The sequence below is a fragment of the Danio aesculapii genome, chromosome 25 (genome assembly GCF_903798145.1).
Source record: "Danio aesculapii chromosome 25, fDanAes4.1, whole genome shotgun sequence".
NCBI classification, from domain to species: Eukaryota; Metazoa; Chordata; class Actinopteri; order Cypriniformes; family Danionidae; genus Danio; species Danio aesculapii.
The window spans coordinates 4,583,445-4,605,059 of NC_079459.1; the positions used below are offsets into that span (position 1 = coordinate 4,583,445).

At 34.0% G+C, this 21,615-nt stretch overlaps 1 protein-coding gene across 1 annotated transcript in view; it reads left to right on the top strand.

The window, feature by feature from the left end:
• tln2b (talin 2b) overlaps window positions 1-21,615 on the top strand; it is a 254,218-nt gene that overhangs the window by 191,199 nt on the left and 41,404 nt on the right. Inside the window, exons 34-43 of the mRNA XM_056452174.1 lie at window positions 992-1,135; window positions 1,485-1,646; window positions 1,788-1,928; window positions 2,928-3,109; window positions 10,362-10,494; window positions 12,839-12,940; window positions 15,836-16,006; window positions 16,356-16,502; window positions 18,616-18,717; window positions 20,239-20,358. Of these exons, the coding sequence (XP_056308149.1) occupies window positions 992-1,135; window positions 1,485-1,646; window positions 1,788-1,928; window positions 2,928-3,109; window positions 10,362-10,494; window positions 12,839-12,940; window positions 15,836-16,006; window positions 16,356-16,502; window positions 18,616-18,717; window positions 20,239-20,358 (1,404 nt within the window). The remainder of the gene's footprint in view (window positions 1-991; window positions 1,136-1,484; window positions 1,647-1,787; window positions 1,929-2,927; window positions 3,110-10,361; window positions 10,495-12,838; window positions 12,941-15,835; window positions 16,007-16,355; window positions 16,503-18,615; window positions 18,718-20,238; window positions 20,359-21,615) is intronic.

Sequence of the window (21,615 nt, forward strand, 5' to 3'; positions counted from 1 at the left end):
TTTTGATTGATTGATTGATTGATTGATTGATTGATTGATTGATTGATTGATTGATTGATTGGTTGATTGATTGATTGATAGGTGGGTGGGTGGATTTTGGTTGGTTGGTTAGTTTTGGTTGGTTAGTTTTGGTTGGTTGGTTGATTGATTGATTGGTTGATTGATTGATTGATTGATTGATTGATTGATTGATTGATTGATTGGTTGATTGATTGATTGATTGAATAATTGCTTGATTGATTGATTGATTGATTGATTGATTGATTGATTGATTGATTGATTGATTGATTGATTGATTGATTGATTGATTGATTGATTGGTGGATTTTGGTTGGTTGGTTAGTTTTGGTTGGTTAGTTTTGGTTGGTTGGTTGATTGATTGATTGATTGATTGATTGATTGATTCATTGATTCATTGATTCATTGGTTCGATGGTTAGTTGGTTGATTTGATTTGATTTGATTTGATTGATTAGTTGGTTCTCTGGTTGATTTGATTTGATTTGATTTATTGATTTATTGATTTGTTGGTTCACTGATTGATTGATTGATTGATTGATTGATTGATTGATTGATTGATTGATTGATTGATTGATTGATTGATTGATTGATTGATTGATTGATAGGTGGGTGGGTTTTGGTTGGTTGGTTGGTTTTGGTTGGTTGGTTGGTTGGTTGGTTGGTTGGTTGATTGGTTGGTTGGTTGGTTGATTGTTTTGATTGATTGATTGATTGATTCATTGGTTCGATGGTTAGTTGGTTGATTTGATTTGAATTGATTTGATTTGATTTGATTCATTGATTTATTGATTCGTTGGTTCACTGGTTGATTGATTGATTGATTGATTGATTGATTGATTGATTGATTGATTGATTGATTGATTGATTGATTGATTGATTGATTGATTGATTGACTGATTGATTGGCTATACTATTTATTGAAATTTCTTGTAACCAACACTTTGTTTATGCATTTGTCTTAATTTCCTTCAGGCTTCCTATTTGGTTGGAGTGTCAGATCCCAACAGCCAGTCTGGTCATCAAGGATTGGTCGATCCCATCCAGTTTGCCAGAGCCAATCAGGCAATTCAGATGGCCTGCCAGAACCTGGTGGACCCAGCCAGCAGCCCTTCCCAGGTCACTGTTTGCCTTTTTATTATTATTAAAGGCATAGTTCACCCAAAAATGAAAATTCTGTCATCATTTACTCTCCTAAGACCGATTTGAGTTTCTTCTGTTGAACACAAACAAAGATATTCTGAAGAATGCTGGTTTCTGGCACCAATTGACTTCCATAGTATTTTTTCCTACTATGGAAGATCCACCAACCAGCATTTTTTTAAATATGTTCTGTCATGTAAACACTCATAAAGGCTTAAACAACTAGAAACATGAGGTCATTTTCATATTCGGCTGAACTGTCCCTTTAAGTTTCACACTTTCAGCCATATCTTGATTATGATCATGATTTATGTGTGCTTTATAGGTTCTATCAGCCGCTACCATTGTTGCAAAGCACACCTCGGCTCTTTGCAACGCCTGCCGATTGGCGTCTTCCAAAACAGCCAATCCTGTAGCCCGCAGACATTTCGTCCAATCAGCCAAAGAAGTTGCTAATACCACAGCTAACCTGGTCAAAACTATAAAGGTACGCCCTGCAGTTAATTACCCAAAGGTCATCTATTGAATCCTGTGTGTTAGCTTAAAGGCCTGAGCTTGCCTGGCCATTTGCAAGCCTATAACCTTTGATAAAGTATTTCAGCAGGTGTGATTTTTTTTATTTCCTCAGGCTTTAGACGGGGATTTCTCAGATGAAAACCGCGAGAGGTGTCGAGTGGCCACGACTCCGCTGATAGAAGCTGTGGATAATCTCTCCACCTTTGCCTCCAACCCTGAGTTTGCCAGCATTCCTGCACAGATAAGCCACGAGGTGATGAAATACCGAATACCTTAGTTTTTCATGTAGTATTTCTTGTGTCTGTGAGTGTGTGTGTGTGTACTCCTTACTTAGATTTTTTTAGAGCCAGATCACATTTAATATAGCACACTATAATGGAAATATCTTATAAAGGTTGTGTTTTTGTGTATTTGTTCAAACGCTGATGGATTTATAAGCAAACAAAGTACAAATATAAGCATTGAATGAGTCGTTGAATCGTTCATTTAATTGGCTTGTTTAAAAACAATGATCATTTCTGAAACAGAACAAGTAGCAATTCTTGATAAGTGAGTCGTTGAATTGTTTACTCAACTGATTCGTTCTAAAACACTGAATCATTTAGCAGTTAAACAAATGGCTGTCTTTTTCAGTGATTTAAATCTTGAGTGTGCCAACAGTCATGCGCAGACAAGCCACAAGGGGATGACATACCTCCGTTTTTCATGTTTTTGTTTGAAACTGACAATATTGTGTAAAATGAAAGCACAAATCAGGTTATAACTATTCATTTACCTTCATTAGAGGAAGCATGCACATATTGGAGGTATAAGTTCAACATCTGCACACATGGTGAATTCAGTTCACATGCTCTGTATTTCTTTGGACGTGAAATATGGTCAAATGTGCCCACACTGTCTGCATGAATAAGTAGGTGACTCCTCTGCCTTTGAAATACTGCCTGTAATGTTGTGCCAAAACAAAGTGGTTTCTGTCTGCTCTCTGACTGTTTGACACTGGACTTCCTCACAGGAAGTCTAAAAGGTCAGTCAGTGTGGATGGGAGGTTTGCAAACACAAGTCATTGACAAATTTATCACTTTAGTCAATTTTTGAGAGTTTGATTTAGTTTTTTCTTTTTTTAAATAGGCTTTTGGATGTTTTTAAGATCCAATTTTTTTAGTGACAGCGTATATATTTGTGTGTGCGTATTAAAAACAAACTGATCAACCAATCGGTTTGTATGCTGACTTGTATCTCTGTCCAATCGCAGGGTTCAGCAGCGCAGGAGCCAATCATTCGCTCTGCTCGCTCAATGCTGGACAGCTCCACCCACCTCTTGGAGACCGCCCGCTCGCTCATCATCAACCCCAAAGACCCGCCCACCTGGTCCATCCTGGCAGGACACTCACGCACCGTGTCGGACTCCATCAAGAGCCTCATCACCTCCATCAGGTCTGTGACACAGCAAAAAAATACATTTCATCTCACCACTAAAAGCTCTCCTGAACCCTTTTGAAGAAAACATGCAGGATTTTCCTCCATATAGTGGACTTCAGTGGTGCTCAATGGTTTGAACTTCCAAAATGTATTTTCAAAATGACTCTAAATGATCTCGGCTGAAGAATAAAGGTCTTACCTAGAAAAACACTCACTCGTTTTAAAAAAAAAATACAAAATATATATTTTTTATCCCCAAAAAAAGTCTTCTTGAACTATTAGTATACACCCACCGGCCACTTTAAGTACACCTTACTAGTACTGGGTTGGTCCACCTTTTGCCTTCAGAACTGCCTTAATCCTTCATGGCAGATTCAGCAAGGTACTGGAAATATTCCAGAGAGATTTCGCTCCATATTGACATGATCGCATCACGCAGTTGCTGCAGATTTGTCGGCTGCACATCCATGATGTGAATCTCCCGTTCCACCACATCCCAAAGATGCTCTATTAGATTGAGCTCTGGTAACTGTGGAGGCCATTTGAGTACCGTAAACTCAATGTCATGTTCAAGGAACCAGTCTGAGATGATTTTCGCTTTATGACATGGTGCGTTATCCTGCTGGAAGTAGCCTTCAGAAGATGGGTCCACTATGGTCATAAAGGGATGGACATGGTCAGCAGCAATACTCAGGTAGGCTGTGGCTGTGGCTAAAGTGTGCCAAGAATATATCCCCCACACCACAAGCCTGAACTGTCGATACAAGTCAGGATGGATCCATGCTTTCATATTGTTTACACCAATATTGACTCTATCATCCGAATGTTGCAGCAGAAATCAAGGCTCATCAGACCAGGCAACGTTTTTCCAATCTTCTATTGTCCAATTTTGGTGAGCCAGTGTGAATTGTAGCCTCAGTTTCCTGATCTTATCTGACAGGAGTGGCACCCGGTGTGGTCTTCTGCTGCTGTAGCCCATCCGCCTCAAGGTTGGATTTGTTGTGTGTTCAGAGATGCTCTTCTGCAGACCTCAGTTGTAACGAGTGGTTATTTGAGTTACTGTTGCCTTTCTATCAGGTGGAACCAGTCTGGCCATTCTCCTCTGACCTCTGGCATCAACAAGGCATTTGCGCCCACAGAGCTGCCGCTCACTGAATATTTTCTCTTTTTCGGACCATTCTCTGTAAATCCTAGAGATGGTTGTGTGTGATAATCCCAGTAGATCAGCAGTTTCTGAAATACTCAGACCAGCCCGTCTGGCACTAACAACCATGCCACGTTCAAAGTCACTTAAATCACCTTTCTTCCTCATTCTGATGCTCAGTTTGAACTGCAGCAGATCACCTTGACCATGTCTACATGCCTAAATGCATTGAGTTGCTGCCATGTGATTGGCTGATTAGAAATTTGCGTCATTTTGATGCTTTTCCGCTTTAAAACTAAAACGTATTAGTGTAAACTTGCCCTAATTAACCTAGTTAAGGCTTTAAATGTCACTTTAATATCGTGAAAATATCTAGTGAAATATTATTTTCTGTCATCATGGCAAGGATAAAATAAATCAGTTATTAGAAATAAGTTATTAAAACTGTTTAGAAATGTGTTGAAAAAATCTTCTCTCCGTTAAACAGAAATTGGGGAAAAGGAGAGGGGGATAGTTCTGAGTTCAACTGTATGTTTAGCTAGTTGTCTGCCTATTACATGTGTGTTTTTGTAAACAGTTAGCAGATACTCATATGAACAGCATTTTAATTACCAAAGCGAAATAATCATTGCTGAAAATTAGATATGCAAATGTTGTTTCTATTTATTGTTGCAATCACTGCGTCCCTGACAACTTATACAATGACCCACGATCAAGGCGAACATTTTTAAAAGCTCATTATCGTCAAATGTTCCTACAATGAGTGCAGTTGTATGTTTTAGCCCTAAGCAGCATCGGCCATCAGGTGTTAAATAAAAATAATGCAGGTTTAATTCAAACTTGTTCATTTAATAACTCAAGAGCAAATGTTATTAGCAGTAGCAGCTGTTCAGTTTGCACACACTCGCTTTCTCTTTGCAAATCTTCCCCTTGCAGCTGTAATGAAGGAAACAAACTCATGTGTGAGAGATGTTTTATCGCCAACAACCAGTAAAATGTGAATCAGGGATTGCACTGTTGCAAAATTTATATAGAAGAAGTACTGCAGATATTATTGTAATTAATATGGTGGACAAGTTCAATTAGGGAAAACAGATCATCTTTATATATACAGTTGAGGTCAGAATTATTAGCCCCCCTTTGAATTTCTTTAACTTTTTTAAATATTTGCCAAATTATGTTTAACAGAGCAAGGAAATTTTCACAGTATGTCTGATAATGTTTTTTCTTCTGGAGAAAGTCTTAGTTGTTTTATTTGGGCTAGAAAAAAAGCAGTTTTTAATTTTTTAAAAACCATTTTAAGGTCAAAATTATTTGAAGCTAATATTTTTTTAATAGACTCTTACCACGCTATAAGAAAAATGTCGCCATTAATCTATTCTCAAAGTTGGGTTGGGAGCTGGGTCTATTCTACGCAACCTATGATGACTTTCACCTTGATATTTTAGCGCCGATGTATACCTGACCGGTGAGCCGTCTGACAAAAAAGTGCCCTTCTGAATCAAATCAGCAGGATGCCTGGATCTTTCGCTTACTTCAAAAACACCACTGACTACACTCACATGGACATCAGTAATCTAGTTATGTGCCTTAATAGCCAAAAGTATAATTAAGGTGCTTACGTGCTTTCATGTAAGAGTTTCCTGTAATTTTGGGTGACTTTAACTGCAGTTTGGCAGTTTCACTTTAATTCATAAACATTTCATTCATGCCCCCGTGACAAACTGGGGTATTAGTATGGAGAGAGATTAGACTCAATAATAATTCACGCAAAAGACACGATGTACACATGCGTAGCCAAATTCACGTACGTAAAATATTTATTTATACTTACAAAAACAATTCACATGCACAAAATAAAAATACATTTTCATAAAATACGTTTCACAAATGCAAAACACCATTTGCAAATATATAAGAGTGTACAAAAACTTTTGAATGTTTAAAATTCACGAGTTCATCCTGAATGAGAATGTGCAAATCCTCTCTCACGTACGACTCACCATAAATGTGCAAAGCATCTTGTATTAGCTGCCATGTTGTAATTTGAACAAACCTTGTTGTTTAAATTATGTTAGGGATGAACTAATTTGATTCTTGAGGTTTGTTGTCCCAAGAACAACAACTTGATAAATAAAATAATTTTTAAATATATTTTGTATAAATTGACATGGTGTAAGTTACATGATTATGTAATGAAATGCATCTTTTTTATATATAATTTAAGTGTCTCTCCTGTATGGATTCGATGGTTCAAATTACAACATGGCGGCTAATACAAGATGCTTTGCACATTTATTACTATACACTTAAATTAGCATAGACTTAACACAAGCGCTTTTCTATTGAGTTACTGAAAATACACTCAGATTCTACTATAAAAAGCGTATACACAAACTAGTAGGAAACAGTATTGACTTACAGGAGTATCTGCCATGTTGGTTAGAGGAACAGACTGCACAAAAGGAGCGCAGAGTGGTTGATATCGAATACAGTTCTCATCTGATTGGCTGAGAGGTACGAGTTGCCTGTTTCTGGCAGGAAAGTCTCAAAAATGCTCACACTCGTATTCAGGGTGAGTCGTACGTGAGAGAGGATTTGCACATTCTCATTCAGGATGAACTCGTGAATTTTAAACATTCAAAAGTTTTTGTACACTCTTATATATTTGCAAATGGTGTTTTGCATTTGTGAAACGTATTTTATGAAAATGTATTTTTATTTTGTGCATGTGAATTGTTTTTGTAAGTATAAATAAATATTTTACGTACGTGAATTTGGCTACGCATGTGTACATCGTGTCTTTTGCGTGAATTATTATTGAGTCTAATCTCTCTCCATATATTAGACGCAAATAAGGAGTAAGGACTGGTGAGAGTGTTATGGAATTTAATAACACATGCCAAATAGAAAGAAAAAACGTCTGCGTTTCATGATGTATGTGTGTGTGTGTGGGGGGGGGGGGTCCTTTACTGACAGCCGCGTGTGTGGATCTTGTCGGAAAATATGGCGAAAAGTCCTACATGACGGTAGTAGTTTGATCGAGGTGTTTACTTCAATAATGCCTCTAGTATATGCATACTCCACATGTCTTAATTCCATTTCTGTTTAGCTCAGTTATGACTTCAGTCAGATTAAGGTTATCAAAAATCGCCGTTTGGAGCTTATGTCGGCCTACAGTTCAACATTCATGCTTAACTGAATTAACAGTTAGTAAACACAAGTACATCTTATTGAACATCATTTATTTTCATCCCCAATTATCATAGTAGAACAGTTTCTCAAGCAGTTTGTGATGCATTTTGGAAACAGGAGATAAGCCCCTGGTCTAATGCGCCACCTGGCTTGAGAAACCCATTCTCAAAGACTTAATTTTAGTCATTATTTGGGTAGCACACATATTCTGAATGCCTTCGACAGAATTCAAATGAGCCATTTTAATCTAGATTATTCTAGATTAATTCTCATATTACAGTGAGATTAATTTAGATTAAAAATAATTATCTATGCCCCCCTAATATATATATATATATATATATATATATATATATATATATATATATATATATATATAGTAAATCTATATCTATATAGTAAATTTACAATGCAGAAAGGTTTTAATTTTTTGTTCTGACCTAACAAACCAAGACAACCAACTGAACTACAAGTGTAGACACAACCTAACACTATGTCCCAAGTACACATGATGCGAGATGCCATAAAATATCTTTTCTGTGTTAAACCATCATCTTTTTGTCCTATCATGTGTGACATTATCATCTGCGATTTTCTATTTTACAAATTTGCTATTTTACAAAACTATTTCTGCGATGCTGCGGCTGAACAACACCATAAACCACTATAACAATGGTCTCCTCAGGTACTGATTATGTGCTTTATTCTATATTAAATGCTTCCAGTGTGTGTTTGAATACCATTTTACATTTCATTTATTACCACACCGAAAGCACCAGCAGATAGTTTACCTCAGATCTTGAAAATAAAATAACTAGCAAACAAAACCAACTAACAAATATCATTCACTAAGCATGTACTTTCAACAATGTTAATGAGATTTAATATTGATTAATTAGTTTATAAACCTGTCTATTGGATTGAGACTCTTTTCAGCGCCTCTGGTATTTCAATGTTTCTGTCAGACAAATTGCTTGTCGCTGGAATCGTGTCTCGCATCACTTATGGTCAGGACACGGTGTAAGAACTGCATTCCTCCAGAAGCCAGGAATGATTTCGTTTCTGGAGTATTGTTTTGAAGGCTTTTCTCTATAATGATGGACTGTGTCTGTCAGTAGGTTGTGTTTTGTGGTAAGTGACTCTCACTTCATATCGAGAGCGTGACGGATGCGGATTGAGGAGACTGGACACAGATCAGACACTCAGATGACCTGATCTGAGGTCAGTGAGCGTGAAGGGCTGATGGTGTCGTTCTCCTCTGCAACACTCTCTCAGCAGTTGCAGGAACAGCTCGGCTCGCTGCCCGTCTGGATGCCCTCCATACACTGTCCTCCCAGATCAACCAATCAGAGCTGGAGATCAGCCAGACCTGTGTGTTTGCATTTGTGTGCTTGTTTTTATATCTCTGCGGGGACTTAAACCTGAATGCACACAGACTCGTGGGGACGTTTTTGACTACGTTGATGTCCCCATGGATAAACATGCTTATAAATCACACAGTTAACCCTCTACCGCACGCATTATGATAAATCTATTTAAAAAAATATTTGACTGTATATTTTATTTTCTTAAAATGGCTTAACTTGAAGTGCTGTAAAAAAAAAATTGGTAAAAATTATTTGTTTTATTTTTTATTATTTTATTTATACTTTATTAAATGTTGTCATATGGCAACAACGTAAAACAGTGAACCAAACTTTCAGAAATTTCTAATTTATATTTTATATTTCCTTATTACATAATAAGTGTGTTGTTTGAAATGATTTAATTGGTTTTGCAGTATTATAAGCTTTAACACAAAACTTACAAATAACACCTTATAAATACTTTACCACAACTCATATTCCAACAGCTTTCATTCACTCCATTCTTTTTTGCTGAATATTATTAAAAACAAACCTAATATTGTATTATCATGTATACAACATACAGTAAATATAAAAATTTTCTCCAGTAAATATTATAAAAAATAAATAACAAGTCTAGTATATCCAGATGCACCAGAATAATGTAGCTGCTAGCCAACAATGGTTATGTATATTATACTATATACTACACTACACCTGTCTTATCTGCCTCTGAGCTAACTTACCTGAAGTGTCTCTATCAAATGTCCAGTCCGCATCATTCTCATGATCACTAAAACCCATCTCATCCTCATTTTCATCTGCAGGAAGAGCCACCTCTGTCCTTTTCTTGTTTCACTTACCAAAGAACAATGTGGTGCTCGCTAATACACTGTTCCCTGCATTCATATCTATTGAGAAGTAGTATTGCCTTTAAAACAAGATTTTATCCATAATGCTAATGTCATTAACACATGACTAATCAACATTAGACTAGCATTCATGTTGTTATTGTTACAACTTAAACGTTCACAGCTGACCTTGCTAGCTAGCTAACCCATTGCACCATTGCACGTTCCACTGCTGCACAGTGTTGCCATTTGGGAACACACACTTAATTGTGTATGGTCACAAGCTCGTGGTTACTGAAAGAGCAAATGGCAGAGATGTGTATTGGACCTGTGAGGAACTGTGTTGGCGTGGGTTATTGATGGTAATCTGATCCTGGTAATAATTTCTAGAATTATCTGACAAACCGTATTTACCACTCACCATTGTTAATGTTCATAACACTGTTAGCAAATGCTGAGGAAGAGCTGAAATTTGGATATACAGTAGTAATGGCCGTTTGGTTTCTAACACACCGTAAGTGATCAACTAATCACAATAGCCAATTATCGGACCAATCAGAGTAGAGTTGCCTTTGGGGTTTAGTGATGCGGGTTTTTGTTTCAGATGCTGGATGAAAAGAGCTGATGCAGAAGTGTATATTATGACAAAATAAATCAGTTTTACCTCGAGTGAATGTAAATCTAATGTAGGAGAACAAAACCTAGTAACCCATTCTGTGTTGTTGTTACAGGGACAAGGCTCCTGGGCAGCGGGAGTGTGACCAGTCCATCGACAGCATCAATAAGAGCATCAGGGACATCGAGCAGGTCTCTCTCGCCGCCGTGGGTCAGAGTTTGCCACGCAGAGATGACATTTCCCTGGAGGTAACCAATAAAATCATGTCTGTGTCAGCACCTGCCCTCTTTTCATGAATGATGCTCTGGAACAGGGTTACTTTTATGTCCGCAACAGCTTGTCGTGACGACAAGGATGATAAATCTATTGGCAAATAGAGGACTTGGAATGCTGCTTAGCAAATAAAAATAATATAAATGAAAAGGAATGTACTGAATATATTAATACAAAGTTATCATTATATTTAATTACAAATAAAAATGTGAAACTTTTCAACATAACAAACATTTTAAGGAAACTAATTAGTTGAAGATTTTATTTAAATATTTATACTACAGTTTGTCACGTCACATGTGAGAGCATCTAAATAATATTTGTTTAAAACATGCCAGATTAAAAAAGTTAATTTCTGCATGTATTATTATATAGCTGGACTATATTTATATAAGCAATATCACACAAGCAGCAGTGGGATGTTGCTGTATATCGGCACTGCTGGGCAGTGTACGTTGGCTCGAGGCCGCAGGCTGAGTGCCTTAATGTCCCACCAGTGCCAATATACAGCCTTTCACATGGCTACGACGGCGTAATCGTGTATAAAAAAAAGAAAATCAAACACGGAGAGTCTCAAAACCCTTTTGTAAGAAGAACTTCTTTCTTCTGCCCCTCATTCACATCTGCAGCTGACGGTTAGAACAGCAGAAACCGTTGTAACTTCACAAATGTCACTTTAGAGCTAGTGTTTGAATTATTCTCTAGCGTAATGTCTAAAGTGATGATAAAACAGATGATTTTCAAGATATTTTAAGGTTACATGGCTGAACGGCATGAAATGCCATCAGTCTACATAGATTTCCCAGTATTTATCTGTTGCAATCGGGAGATCACAATAATTAATCCTGAAAAAGCCAAAGCACAGCAAACAATTACTATAGTATAAAAACAGCACAATAAAATACAAAAGAGAGAGATCGGCTTAAATCGTCACTTACCTGTTCTATAATGTGTTTAGCTGTGGTTTGAAACAGAGGCTGGGAAAATGCAAATGTTTTTCTCCTGTAAGGGCTTATTCTGCATCTTTGTCGCCATCTTTTGGCGGAGCTTCAATCATCTTTGCTCTGCTCAGTATGACAGGCTAATGGCTGCCGAAGCGCTGAATCTCTGAAATTCTAAATATTTAAAATAGGCACATCCCTTTTAAAATAAACTGCATAGTTTCTATTTAAAAAACTACATTTCGCCTAATAAAGCCTCAAAAATACATTATGTTGTCCAACAGCAGCAATATAACTGTAGTCCTCTGCTTGCCAGAGTAAAACATAAGGGTGAAGAGGCTGTAGAAGTATATATATATATATATATATATATATATATATATATATATATATATATATATATATATATATATATATATATATATATATATATATATATATATATATATATATATATGTATATGTATGTGTGTGTGTATGTATGTGTGTGTATATATATATATATATATATATATATATATATATATATATATATATATATATATATATATATATATATATATATATATATATATATATGTATATGTATGTGTGTGTGTATGTATGTGTGTGTATATATATATATATATATATATATATATATATATATATATATATATATATATATATATATATATATATATATATATATATATATATATATATATATATATATATATATATAGTCAAGCCCAACGTTATTCATATAGTGATGTTCTTACTTTACATGCTGAACTTACAGTAAACTCAAAAACAATAATCTGTTTTATTTTTAAGTGGCATCTAATTTTTTCCATTTAAATCATTCTGAAGTTTTTATGGATAAGAATCAGCTATTTTAGTATAATCTGCATACTTTTATCGTATTCATTTTGTAAGTTTTGTAAATCTAGTTATTTTGTATTTATTTTTATTTCAGTTTTCAGTTTATCTTTAATTATTTCAGTACTTTAACATTTTAATTGCAGTTAGTTGACTTAAAAATGTATTGTAATATATATATTTAATTTATTCCACCTTTTTTACCATATACCAGATTTACCATATACCCTGTTTCATTTTGGCAATTAATAAATGCATATCTTAGCTTTTTTAATATGATTGTAAAAAAATACATTTTGTTTCTTTGTTGTATGACTTCATTTTAGTGTCACTGTAGTTTTATGTGTTTCCACTAATTCAAAAAAGTTGACTTGTAATGGTTTACAAATTCAGTACTGTGCCTTTAAGAATATGTAAACAAGATCTGTTTTGATTGGATTTTCTCCAAGCATTGCTTACATTGCTGTTCATCACATCGGACCAAATTGCTGAAAACTGGTGTTGCTATGAAATTTAGGCTTTACAGGAGCAGCTGACGTCTGCCGTGCAGGAGATCGGCCACCTCATCGACCCCATATCCACAGCAGCACGAGGGGAAGCAGCTCAGCTGGGACACAAGGTAAAAATACAATGTACTTCAAACTAAATAATGCCACAGGAAGCTCATAAAGACCTGTAATATATATGCAAAATGCAGGATATACAGATTAAAAATGCATTCAGCACCGATATAAGATTGCTTTTAATGTATTTTTTGTTAGTATCATGTGAATATTGTGAAATTTCCCATGAATATGGTCAAATAGTGTTAGTATTAACCACAAATAGTGGGGTCTTAAAGGTATAGTTCATGATAAAGATTTAAATTGCCCTATAATATATATGCAAAATGCAGGATATACAGATTAAAAATGCATTTAGCACCGATATAAGATTGTTTTTAATTTATTTTTTGTTAGTTTAATGTGTATATTAGGAAATGTCCCATGAATATGGTCAAATAGGGTTAGTATTAACCACAAATAGTGGGGTCTTAAAGGTATAGTTCATGTTAAAAAGTTTAATTGCCCTATAATATATATGCAAAATGCAGGATATACAGATTAAAAATGCATTCAGCACCGATATAAGATTGCTTTTAATGTATTTTTTGTTAGTATCATGTGAATATTGTGAAATTTCCCATGAATATGGTCAAAGAGTGTTAGTGTTAACCACAAATAGTGGGGTCTTAAAGGTATAGTTCATGCTAAAAAATTTAATTGCCCTGTAATATATATGCAAAATCCAGGATATACAGATTAAAAATGCATTCAGCACCGATATAAGATTGCTTTTAATGTATTTTTTGTTAGTATAATGTGTATATTGTGAAATTTCCCATGAATATGGTCAAATAGTGTTAGTATTAACCACAAATAGTGGGGTCTTAAAGGTATAGTTCATGATAAAGATTTAAATTGCCCTATAATATATATGCAAAATGCAGGATATACAGATTAAAAATGCATTTAGCACTGATATAAGATTGTTTTTAATGTATTTTTTGTTAGTTTAATGTGTATATTGGGAAATTTCCCATGAATATGGTCAAATAGGGTTAGTATTAACCACAAATAGTGGGGTCTTAAAGGGATAGTTCATGCTAAAAATTTAAATTGCCCTATAATATATATGCAAAATGCAAGATATACAGATTAAAAATGGATTCAGCACCGATATAAGATTGCTTTTAATGTATTTTTTTGTTAGTATAATGTGTATATTGTGAAATTTCCCATGAATATGGTCAAAGAGTGTTAGTGTTAACCACAAATAGTGGGGTCTTAAAGGTATAGTTCATGATAAAGATTTAAATTGCCCTATAATATATATGCAAAATGCAGGATATACAGATTAAAAATGCATTTAGCACCGATATAAGATTGTTTTTAATGTATTTTTTGTTAGTTTAATGTGTATATTGGGAAATGTCCCATGAATATGGTCAAATAGGGTTAGTATTAACCACAAATAGTGGGGTCTTAAAGGTATAGTTCATGTTAAAAAGTTTAATTGCCCTATAATATATATGCAAAATGCAGGATATACAGATTAAAAATGCATTCAGCACCGATATAAGATTGCTTTTAATGTATTTTTTGTTAGTATCATGTGAATATTGTGAAATTTCCCATGAATATGGTCAAAGAGTGTTAGTGTTAACCACAAATAGTGGGGTCTTAAAGGTATAGTTCATGCTAAAAAATTTAATTGCCCTGTAATATATATGCAAAATGCAGGATATACAGATTAAAAATGCATTCAGCACCGATATAAGATTGATTTTAATGTATTTTTTGTTAGTATAATGTGTATATTGTGAAATTTCCCATGAATATGGTCAAATAGTGTTAGTATTAACCACAAATAGTGGGGTCTTAAAGGTATAGTTCATGCTAAAGATTTAAATTGCCCTATAATATATATGCAAAATGCAGGATATACAGATTAAAAATGCATTCAGCACCGATATAAGATTGTTTTTAATGTATTTTTTGTTAGTTTAATGTGTATATTGGGAAATGTCCCATGAATATGGTCAAATAGGGTTAGTATTAACCACAAATAGTGGGGTCTTAAAGGTATAGTTCATGCAAAAAATATAAATTGCCCTGTAATATATATGCAAAATGCAGGATATACAGATTAAAAATGTATTCAGTGCCACTCATAAGAAATAAGGTTTGTTAAAATGTATCTTTTGGTAGTTTAATGTGTATATTGTGAAATTTGCCATGGATATGGACAAATATGATCAAAACAGAGCTTGTCATTACATGGGTTGTGGTTATAAGTGAGCATATAAAACTCTGTCTAGAAAAAAGGAACTTGCCTAAGCCACATACCTACTATGTAGACATCAGAGAACAACTTATCATATTAAATCAATCAAGTCTATGGCACTTTTAAGGATAAAAATACTGCATTGGAAAGCACATATCTAGACCTCACCCCTGGCGGCATCAAAATATTCAAAGAGTATACTACCGCAAAGATATATTTTAACCCATAAACAAAGTATGAGAAATACTGTATATCAGAGCATTTACACAGATATCAATGTCAAAAATGGACCTAAAAGTGCAGTAAATACATAATTTTGCTCAAATGTTGAATGTAATCTACACAAAAACAAACCTTTCCTGCATCAACAACCTTCTTTTTCTTCATATTTCCAAATGTTACATTTTTTTGTGTGAACCACATTTGAATATGTGGATTAAACATCATGAATTGATTACAAAGTAGCATCAGAATTATATATTTTTTAAAATAAATCAGTCTTTGTTTGTATGGACCAAGATTAATGCCTCCCGCCTAAAGTGTTTGCAAGCTTGCCTGTCAAATAAATAGCTGAAAAACAAAGCGGTCATATCAGTTCCCTCAACACATCACTCTCGTCAGAAATATACACAGGAAACAGTTTGTCTGAGTGCCAGATATTTACAAAAATCTTTTTTTTTTTTTGCAGGTGACTCAGTTAGCCAGCTACTTTGAGCCGGTGATTGTGGCGTCAGTAGGACTGGCGTCTAAACACGTGGACCACCAGCAGCAGATGAACATACTGGACCAAACCAAAACCCTGTTTGAGTCTGCTCTACAGATGCTTTACGCTGCCAAAGAGGGCGGAGGAAACCCCAAGGTACGACACATGACATTATACAAACCGTTTTGTGGCCTGGGTTCCAATGGCACATTCACAGAACTTCCGATTGGAAAAAACAAGCACTAACATTGGCACTTTTACTGACACATAGGCATATGTAGCCCCGCCCTCTTTTGAAAAGATCTCATTTAAATTTAAAGCGACTGTCACCAAATATGGCACAATTACTATCAAACCTTAAGAGGGGCAGTTTCAAAGAGTTATATAACGTAATTTGTGAAGTATATTGAGCTTGAAAGTTCATTGTATCTATAAATATAGCAATAAATATATTAGCATCCACAATAACGATCATCATCCACTAACTTTCTCTTTCTTGTTTCAGGCGGCGCACACTCATGATGCCATTTCTGAAGCAGCCCAGCTGATGAAGGAGGCGGTCGATGACATCATGGTGACCCTGAATGAAGCGGCCAGTGAGGGCGGGATGGTGGGCGGTATGGTAGAGTCCATTGCTGAGTCCATTGGACGGGTCAGTGACTCTCACCTATTTATTACATTGCTAATATCAAAATTTAAAAAGGGAAAATCATGTGAATTCTGTTGCTAAAAGCTTCTCTGAGCACAGAATGACAATTATATATCATATTTATGATTTAAAAAATTTTATTAATCAAAAGTAAGCATCAATATAATATAATATAATACAGTGAGTGCGTGTGTGTGTATATATATATATATATGTATGTGTGTGTGTGTATATATATATATATATATATATATATATATATATATATATATATATATATATATATATATATATATATATATATACATATATAAATATATATATATATATATACATATATATATATATATATATATATATATATATATATATATATATATATATATATATATATATATATATTTATATATAATATATTTATTTTAGAATTATTATTATTTATTAATTATTATAATTATTATTAATTATATTATTTATGAATATACGTGTTATATTTATTAACGGTAAAAGTCTTATCTAATTTGTGTATTTATTTGTTTGTAGTTTTATTGCATAGATTTTTAATATTGCTTTGGCCATGAACCTATTATTTCTATTTTATATTAATATTGATTATAGTAATATAGTTTTATATTGATTAAATAAAAAGAAAATCTAATTATGAACAGTAATAAATATGTGGTCATATTTAAAATGACAATCTGACCAACAGCATATATATATTTATATGTATTATATTTATTAAAGCCTAAAATCTTATTTATGTCTATAGATATTTACATAAGATGTCGCCTACCCTGTTGTTGTCTATTGGAAGGAATGCGTCAATAGAGCCGCCATTTTAGTACAGGGTAGCACTCCTTTGACTTTAATGTGGGACAAGGTGCAGTAGAGGACTGGCCATCCAGAGACAGAGATATGTAAACATTTATACATATATCTATGATCGGGTGTTTTCCCCGTGGTCAGTATGCAAATACGTTTACATCACTTTACTTTTCTACATCGATGGATAGATGGCACCGCAGCGTCTTGTTGTCATATTTAATTGACATTGTTTGCTGATTTTATGCAGCAAAACTAGCATAAGCCTAGAATTTAGTTCAAGTTGGTGCTACTTTGCCTTATGGTGAATGAAGTGACTGTATTATCATCGATGACGTTACTTGTTGAGCACAAAGTTCGTACCATACAAAAACTTAAAAAATTAAATCTTACCTATAAAATGTTCTACATTTATGCTTCGTTTTCTTTGTATGTTTGTTATTACACCCGTACACAGCGCTAAAGTCCAGTCTCTTCAGGTTGGCTTTAGTCTTGACTAGTAGGGTTGAATGACACTTGTCCTGGTAGCACTGTACAAACGTGGCAGCGCTACTGACGCATCCTCAGGGTTCGTATGTGATATCTAGTGCAGTGTTTCCCAACCCTGTTCCTAAAGGCACACCAACAGTACACATTTTCAACCTCTCCCTAATCAAACACACCTGAATCAACTTATCATAACATCAGAAAAGACTCCAACACCTGAAGTTAATGGGTCAGAAAAGGGAGACATCCAAAATATGTACTGTTGGTGTGCCTCCAGGAACAGGGTTGGGAAACACTGATCTAGTGTATACATCTATGATTTATGTCTATTTTTAAAGTTGTTTTGACCGTGAAAATAGCCATTGCTGCTAATATGGCATTAAATAAACATATATGATATGATATGTTAGATTTATCATTTCTGTTTCTGTTTTTGGTTTATCATTTTTATACTTTTCATTTGTATTTATTTATTGGTCTTAGAAATCTGTCGAACGCTTTCTAATCAGAGTCATGTCTAGCTGGCGCTCTCATATGTAAATGTGTCACAGATACTACAGCTGTCTCTGTAGCTCATTATTAGCCTGAATTGGCACAACATCTCCATTTATCATCTGTGGATGCAGCCAGTCTTTCATTATACTGTCATGATTCACAGTGCAAGACAATGGCAGCCAATTGAAATTCTGCACGGTGATCATTTTGTGCTGGAACTCATCTCAGCGTCGCACACATGAACCAAGCGGAGACTCCAGCATCCAGCACGGCCTCACTGTTATCTGCGTCTCTTTTTTTCACTCCACAGATGGATGAAGGAACTCCGCCGGAGCCTGACGGCACTTTTGTGGATTACCAGACCACTATGGTGAAGTTTTCCAAAGCCATCGCCATTACAGCGCAGGAGATGGTGAGGACGCACTCTCCAAATGCTTACACTTGAGGGATGCTAATGCACACTTTAGCTTTTTTAACCACTTTTTTTTTTTGGTTTGGTTCTGGTGGATTGGACGGCTTTATGGGTCATTCTTTGCTTATATATGTTAGTGCTGTCAGTAGACTAATGACAGTCAAGAAAAAAGTTTTTATTTACATAATATTTATGTATGTATTATGTATATTTATGGAGGTATGAACAAATACACACACATACTGTTTATAAATATATTTGTGTTTAATTTGTTTATATATATATATATATATATATTTATATTTATATATATATTTATATATGTGTATATATATATATACATATATATATTTATATATGTGTATGTATATATATATATATATATATATATATATATATATATACATACACATATATAAATATATATATGTATATATATACACATATATAAATATATATATATATATAAATATATATATATATATATATATATATATATATATATATATATATATTTATATTTATATTTATATATATATATTTATATATGTGTATGTATATATATATATATATATATATATATATATATATATATATATATATATATATATATATATATATATATATATATATATATATATATATATACTGTATATTTATAAACCTGTATATATATATAAACCTGTATATATTGTGCTTGTTTCTCTCTAGCCGATGTCACTGCACAATGTGAAGTGTCTTTCACACAGGACACAGAAAGCGCTGTGCTATCAAACCCATTCATTTCAATGGTTTGTTTGTGTGTCTACCAAAGCCCAAGGGCAGCGAAGTGTACCATTGTTTACTTTGCGCACGCATTGTGCTCAAATTTTAAAGTAGCTTAATATGATATTCTGCTCATGTACACGTATACTTATCTATTCACAAATCACACATGCTCACCAGAAGAGTAAATAATGCGCAGACATTATGTCTCTATGTAGTGTACTTGTTCCTGCTGCTTTCCATCATGCTACTGGTAACACTGACGCCTCTCGGCTTATTTACTGTCAATAAAACATTTCTTATGTGTATTTTAAATTACTTTTCACATTTCATTATTTAAAAGTGCATTCATTTACAAAAGATACACATTCACTTCATTTCAAGCAGGGTTTGTTTTTATTTCATTTTAAATTATTCATCAAAACCACAACTAGTTTGTTTCCTTTCGGTCATTTTAACACCACAGAGAAAATATCACATGCTCTATCATTAAAAAATAATAGCTTAGTATATTTACTGTACAAACCTTTAATAATTCAGTAATAAAATTCAATCAATGATACAATTCAATTGAAAATAAAACAAAAATCACTTCAGTAATCAAAATCGAGGTAAAAGTGTTCATTTAATTGAGGTTTTGATTGTAGATCCTATCACCCAGCCCCACTTTATACGAGATCTAATGCGAATACTTAAATTTGCATTTGCATTGCTGCTTGTATTTGACTGTACTCGTGGTGTGTTCTGTGACTCCAGATGACGAAATCTGTGACTTGCCCGGAGGAGCTGGGTGGCCTGGCGTCTCAGGTGACGGTGGATTACAGTCAGCTAGCACAACAAGGCCGACTGGCAGCTGCCACCGCCGAGCTGGAGGAGGTGAGGAGAAAAACTCATTCACACACAAGCTGATGAGCAATCCTCATGCTAACTAAATTACCTCTAGATGACTGGAGTTAAGAGCATAAAATGAGACGTTTGCATGTCCAGAAAACGTTTCTGGATTTCATCATACTCTAAAGCTAACAGAAACATCCTTATTTATTTGTTTTTTTATTGTATATTTATTTATTTATTCATTCATTCATTTTCTTTTCAGTTTAGTCCCTTTATTAATCTGGGGTCGCCACAGCAGAATGAACCGCCAACTTATCCAGCACGTTTTACGCAGAGGATGCCCTTCCAGCCGCAACCCATCTCTGGGAAACATCCATACACACTCACTCACACTCATACACTACAGACAATTTAGTCTTCCCAATTCACCTGTACCACATGTCTTTTGACTGTGGGGGAAACCGGAGCACCCGGAGGAAACCCACGTGAACGCGGGGAGAACATGCAAACTCCACACAGAAACGCCAACTGACCCAGCCGAGGCTCAAACCAGCGACCTTCTTGCTGTAAAGGGACAGCACTACCTACTGCGTCACTGCGTCGCCTATTTATTTATTATTATTAATATTATTATTAATAATAATAAGAAGAAATATATACACAATAATAGGCTTGGACCAACACAGACAGTGTGGAAAGTAATATATATATATATATGTGTGTGTGTGTGTGTGCGTGCGTGTGTGTGTGTGTAAAAATGCCGTCAATATGCAGTGATCTTTTTTGTCACTTGTTGTATTTATTTATTTATTTGTTTATTAAACATATACATAAAATAAGCTTGGACCAACACAGTCAATGTGGAAAGTAAAAATGAAAAATATTTTCTTTTTTTTATTTTTATTAAGACCAGCAAAATGCAGTGATCTTTTTGGTCACTTGTAAGTTGTATTTATTTATTTATTTAAATATTTATTTATTTATTTAGTGTTTTTGCATATAAAATAATCAGAATTCTGTATTTACCAATAACAATATTATTTTTACAATATTTTTAACTATTTATAAAAATATAGTTTATCAGGTTTTACTAAATAATAATAATAATAATAATAATAATAATAATAATAATATTAATAATAATATAGAATAATATAGTTTTTTTAGTTCATATTAAAATTAAGACAATATAATTACTATTCTAACACATAATATTAATATATGGTCATAGTTTTTTATTTATTTTAGCTTTTTAAAAATATGCTTTTAGCAGTTTTAATTATAGTTTTAAAAGAAACA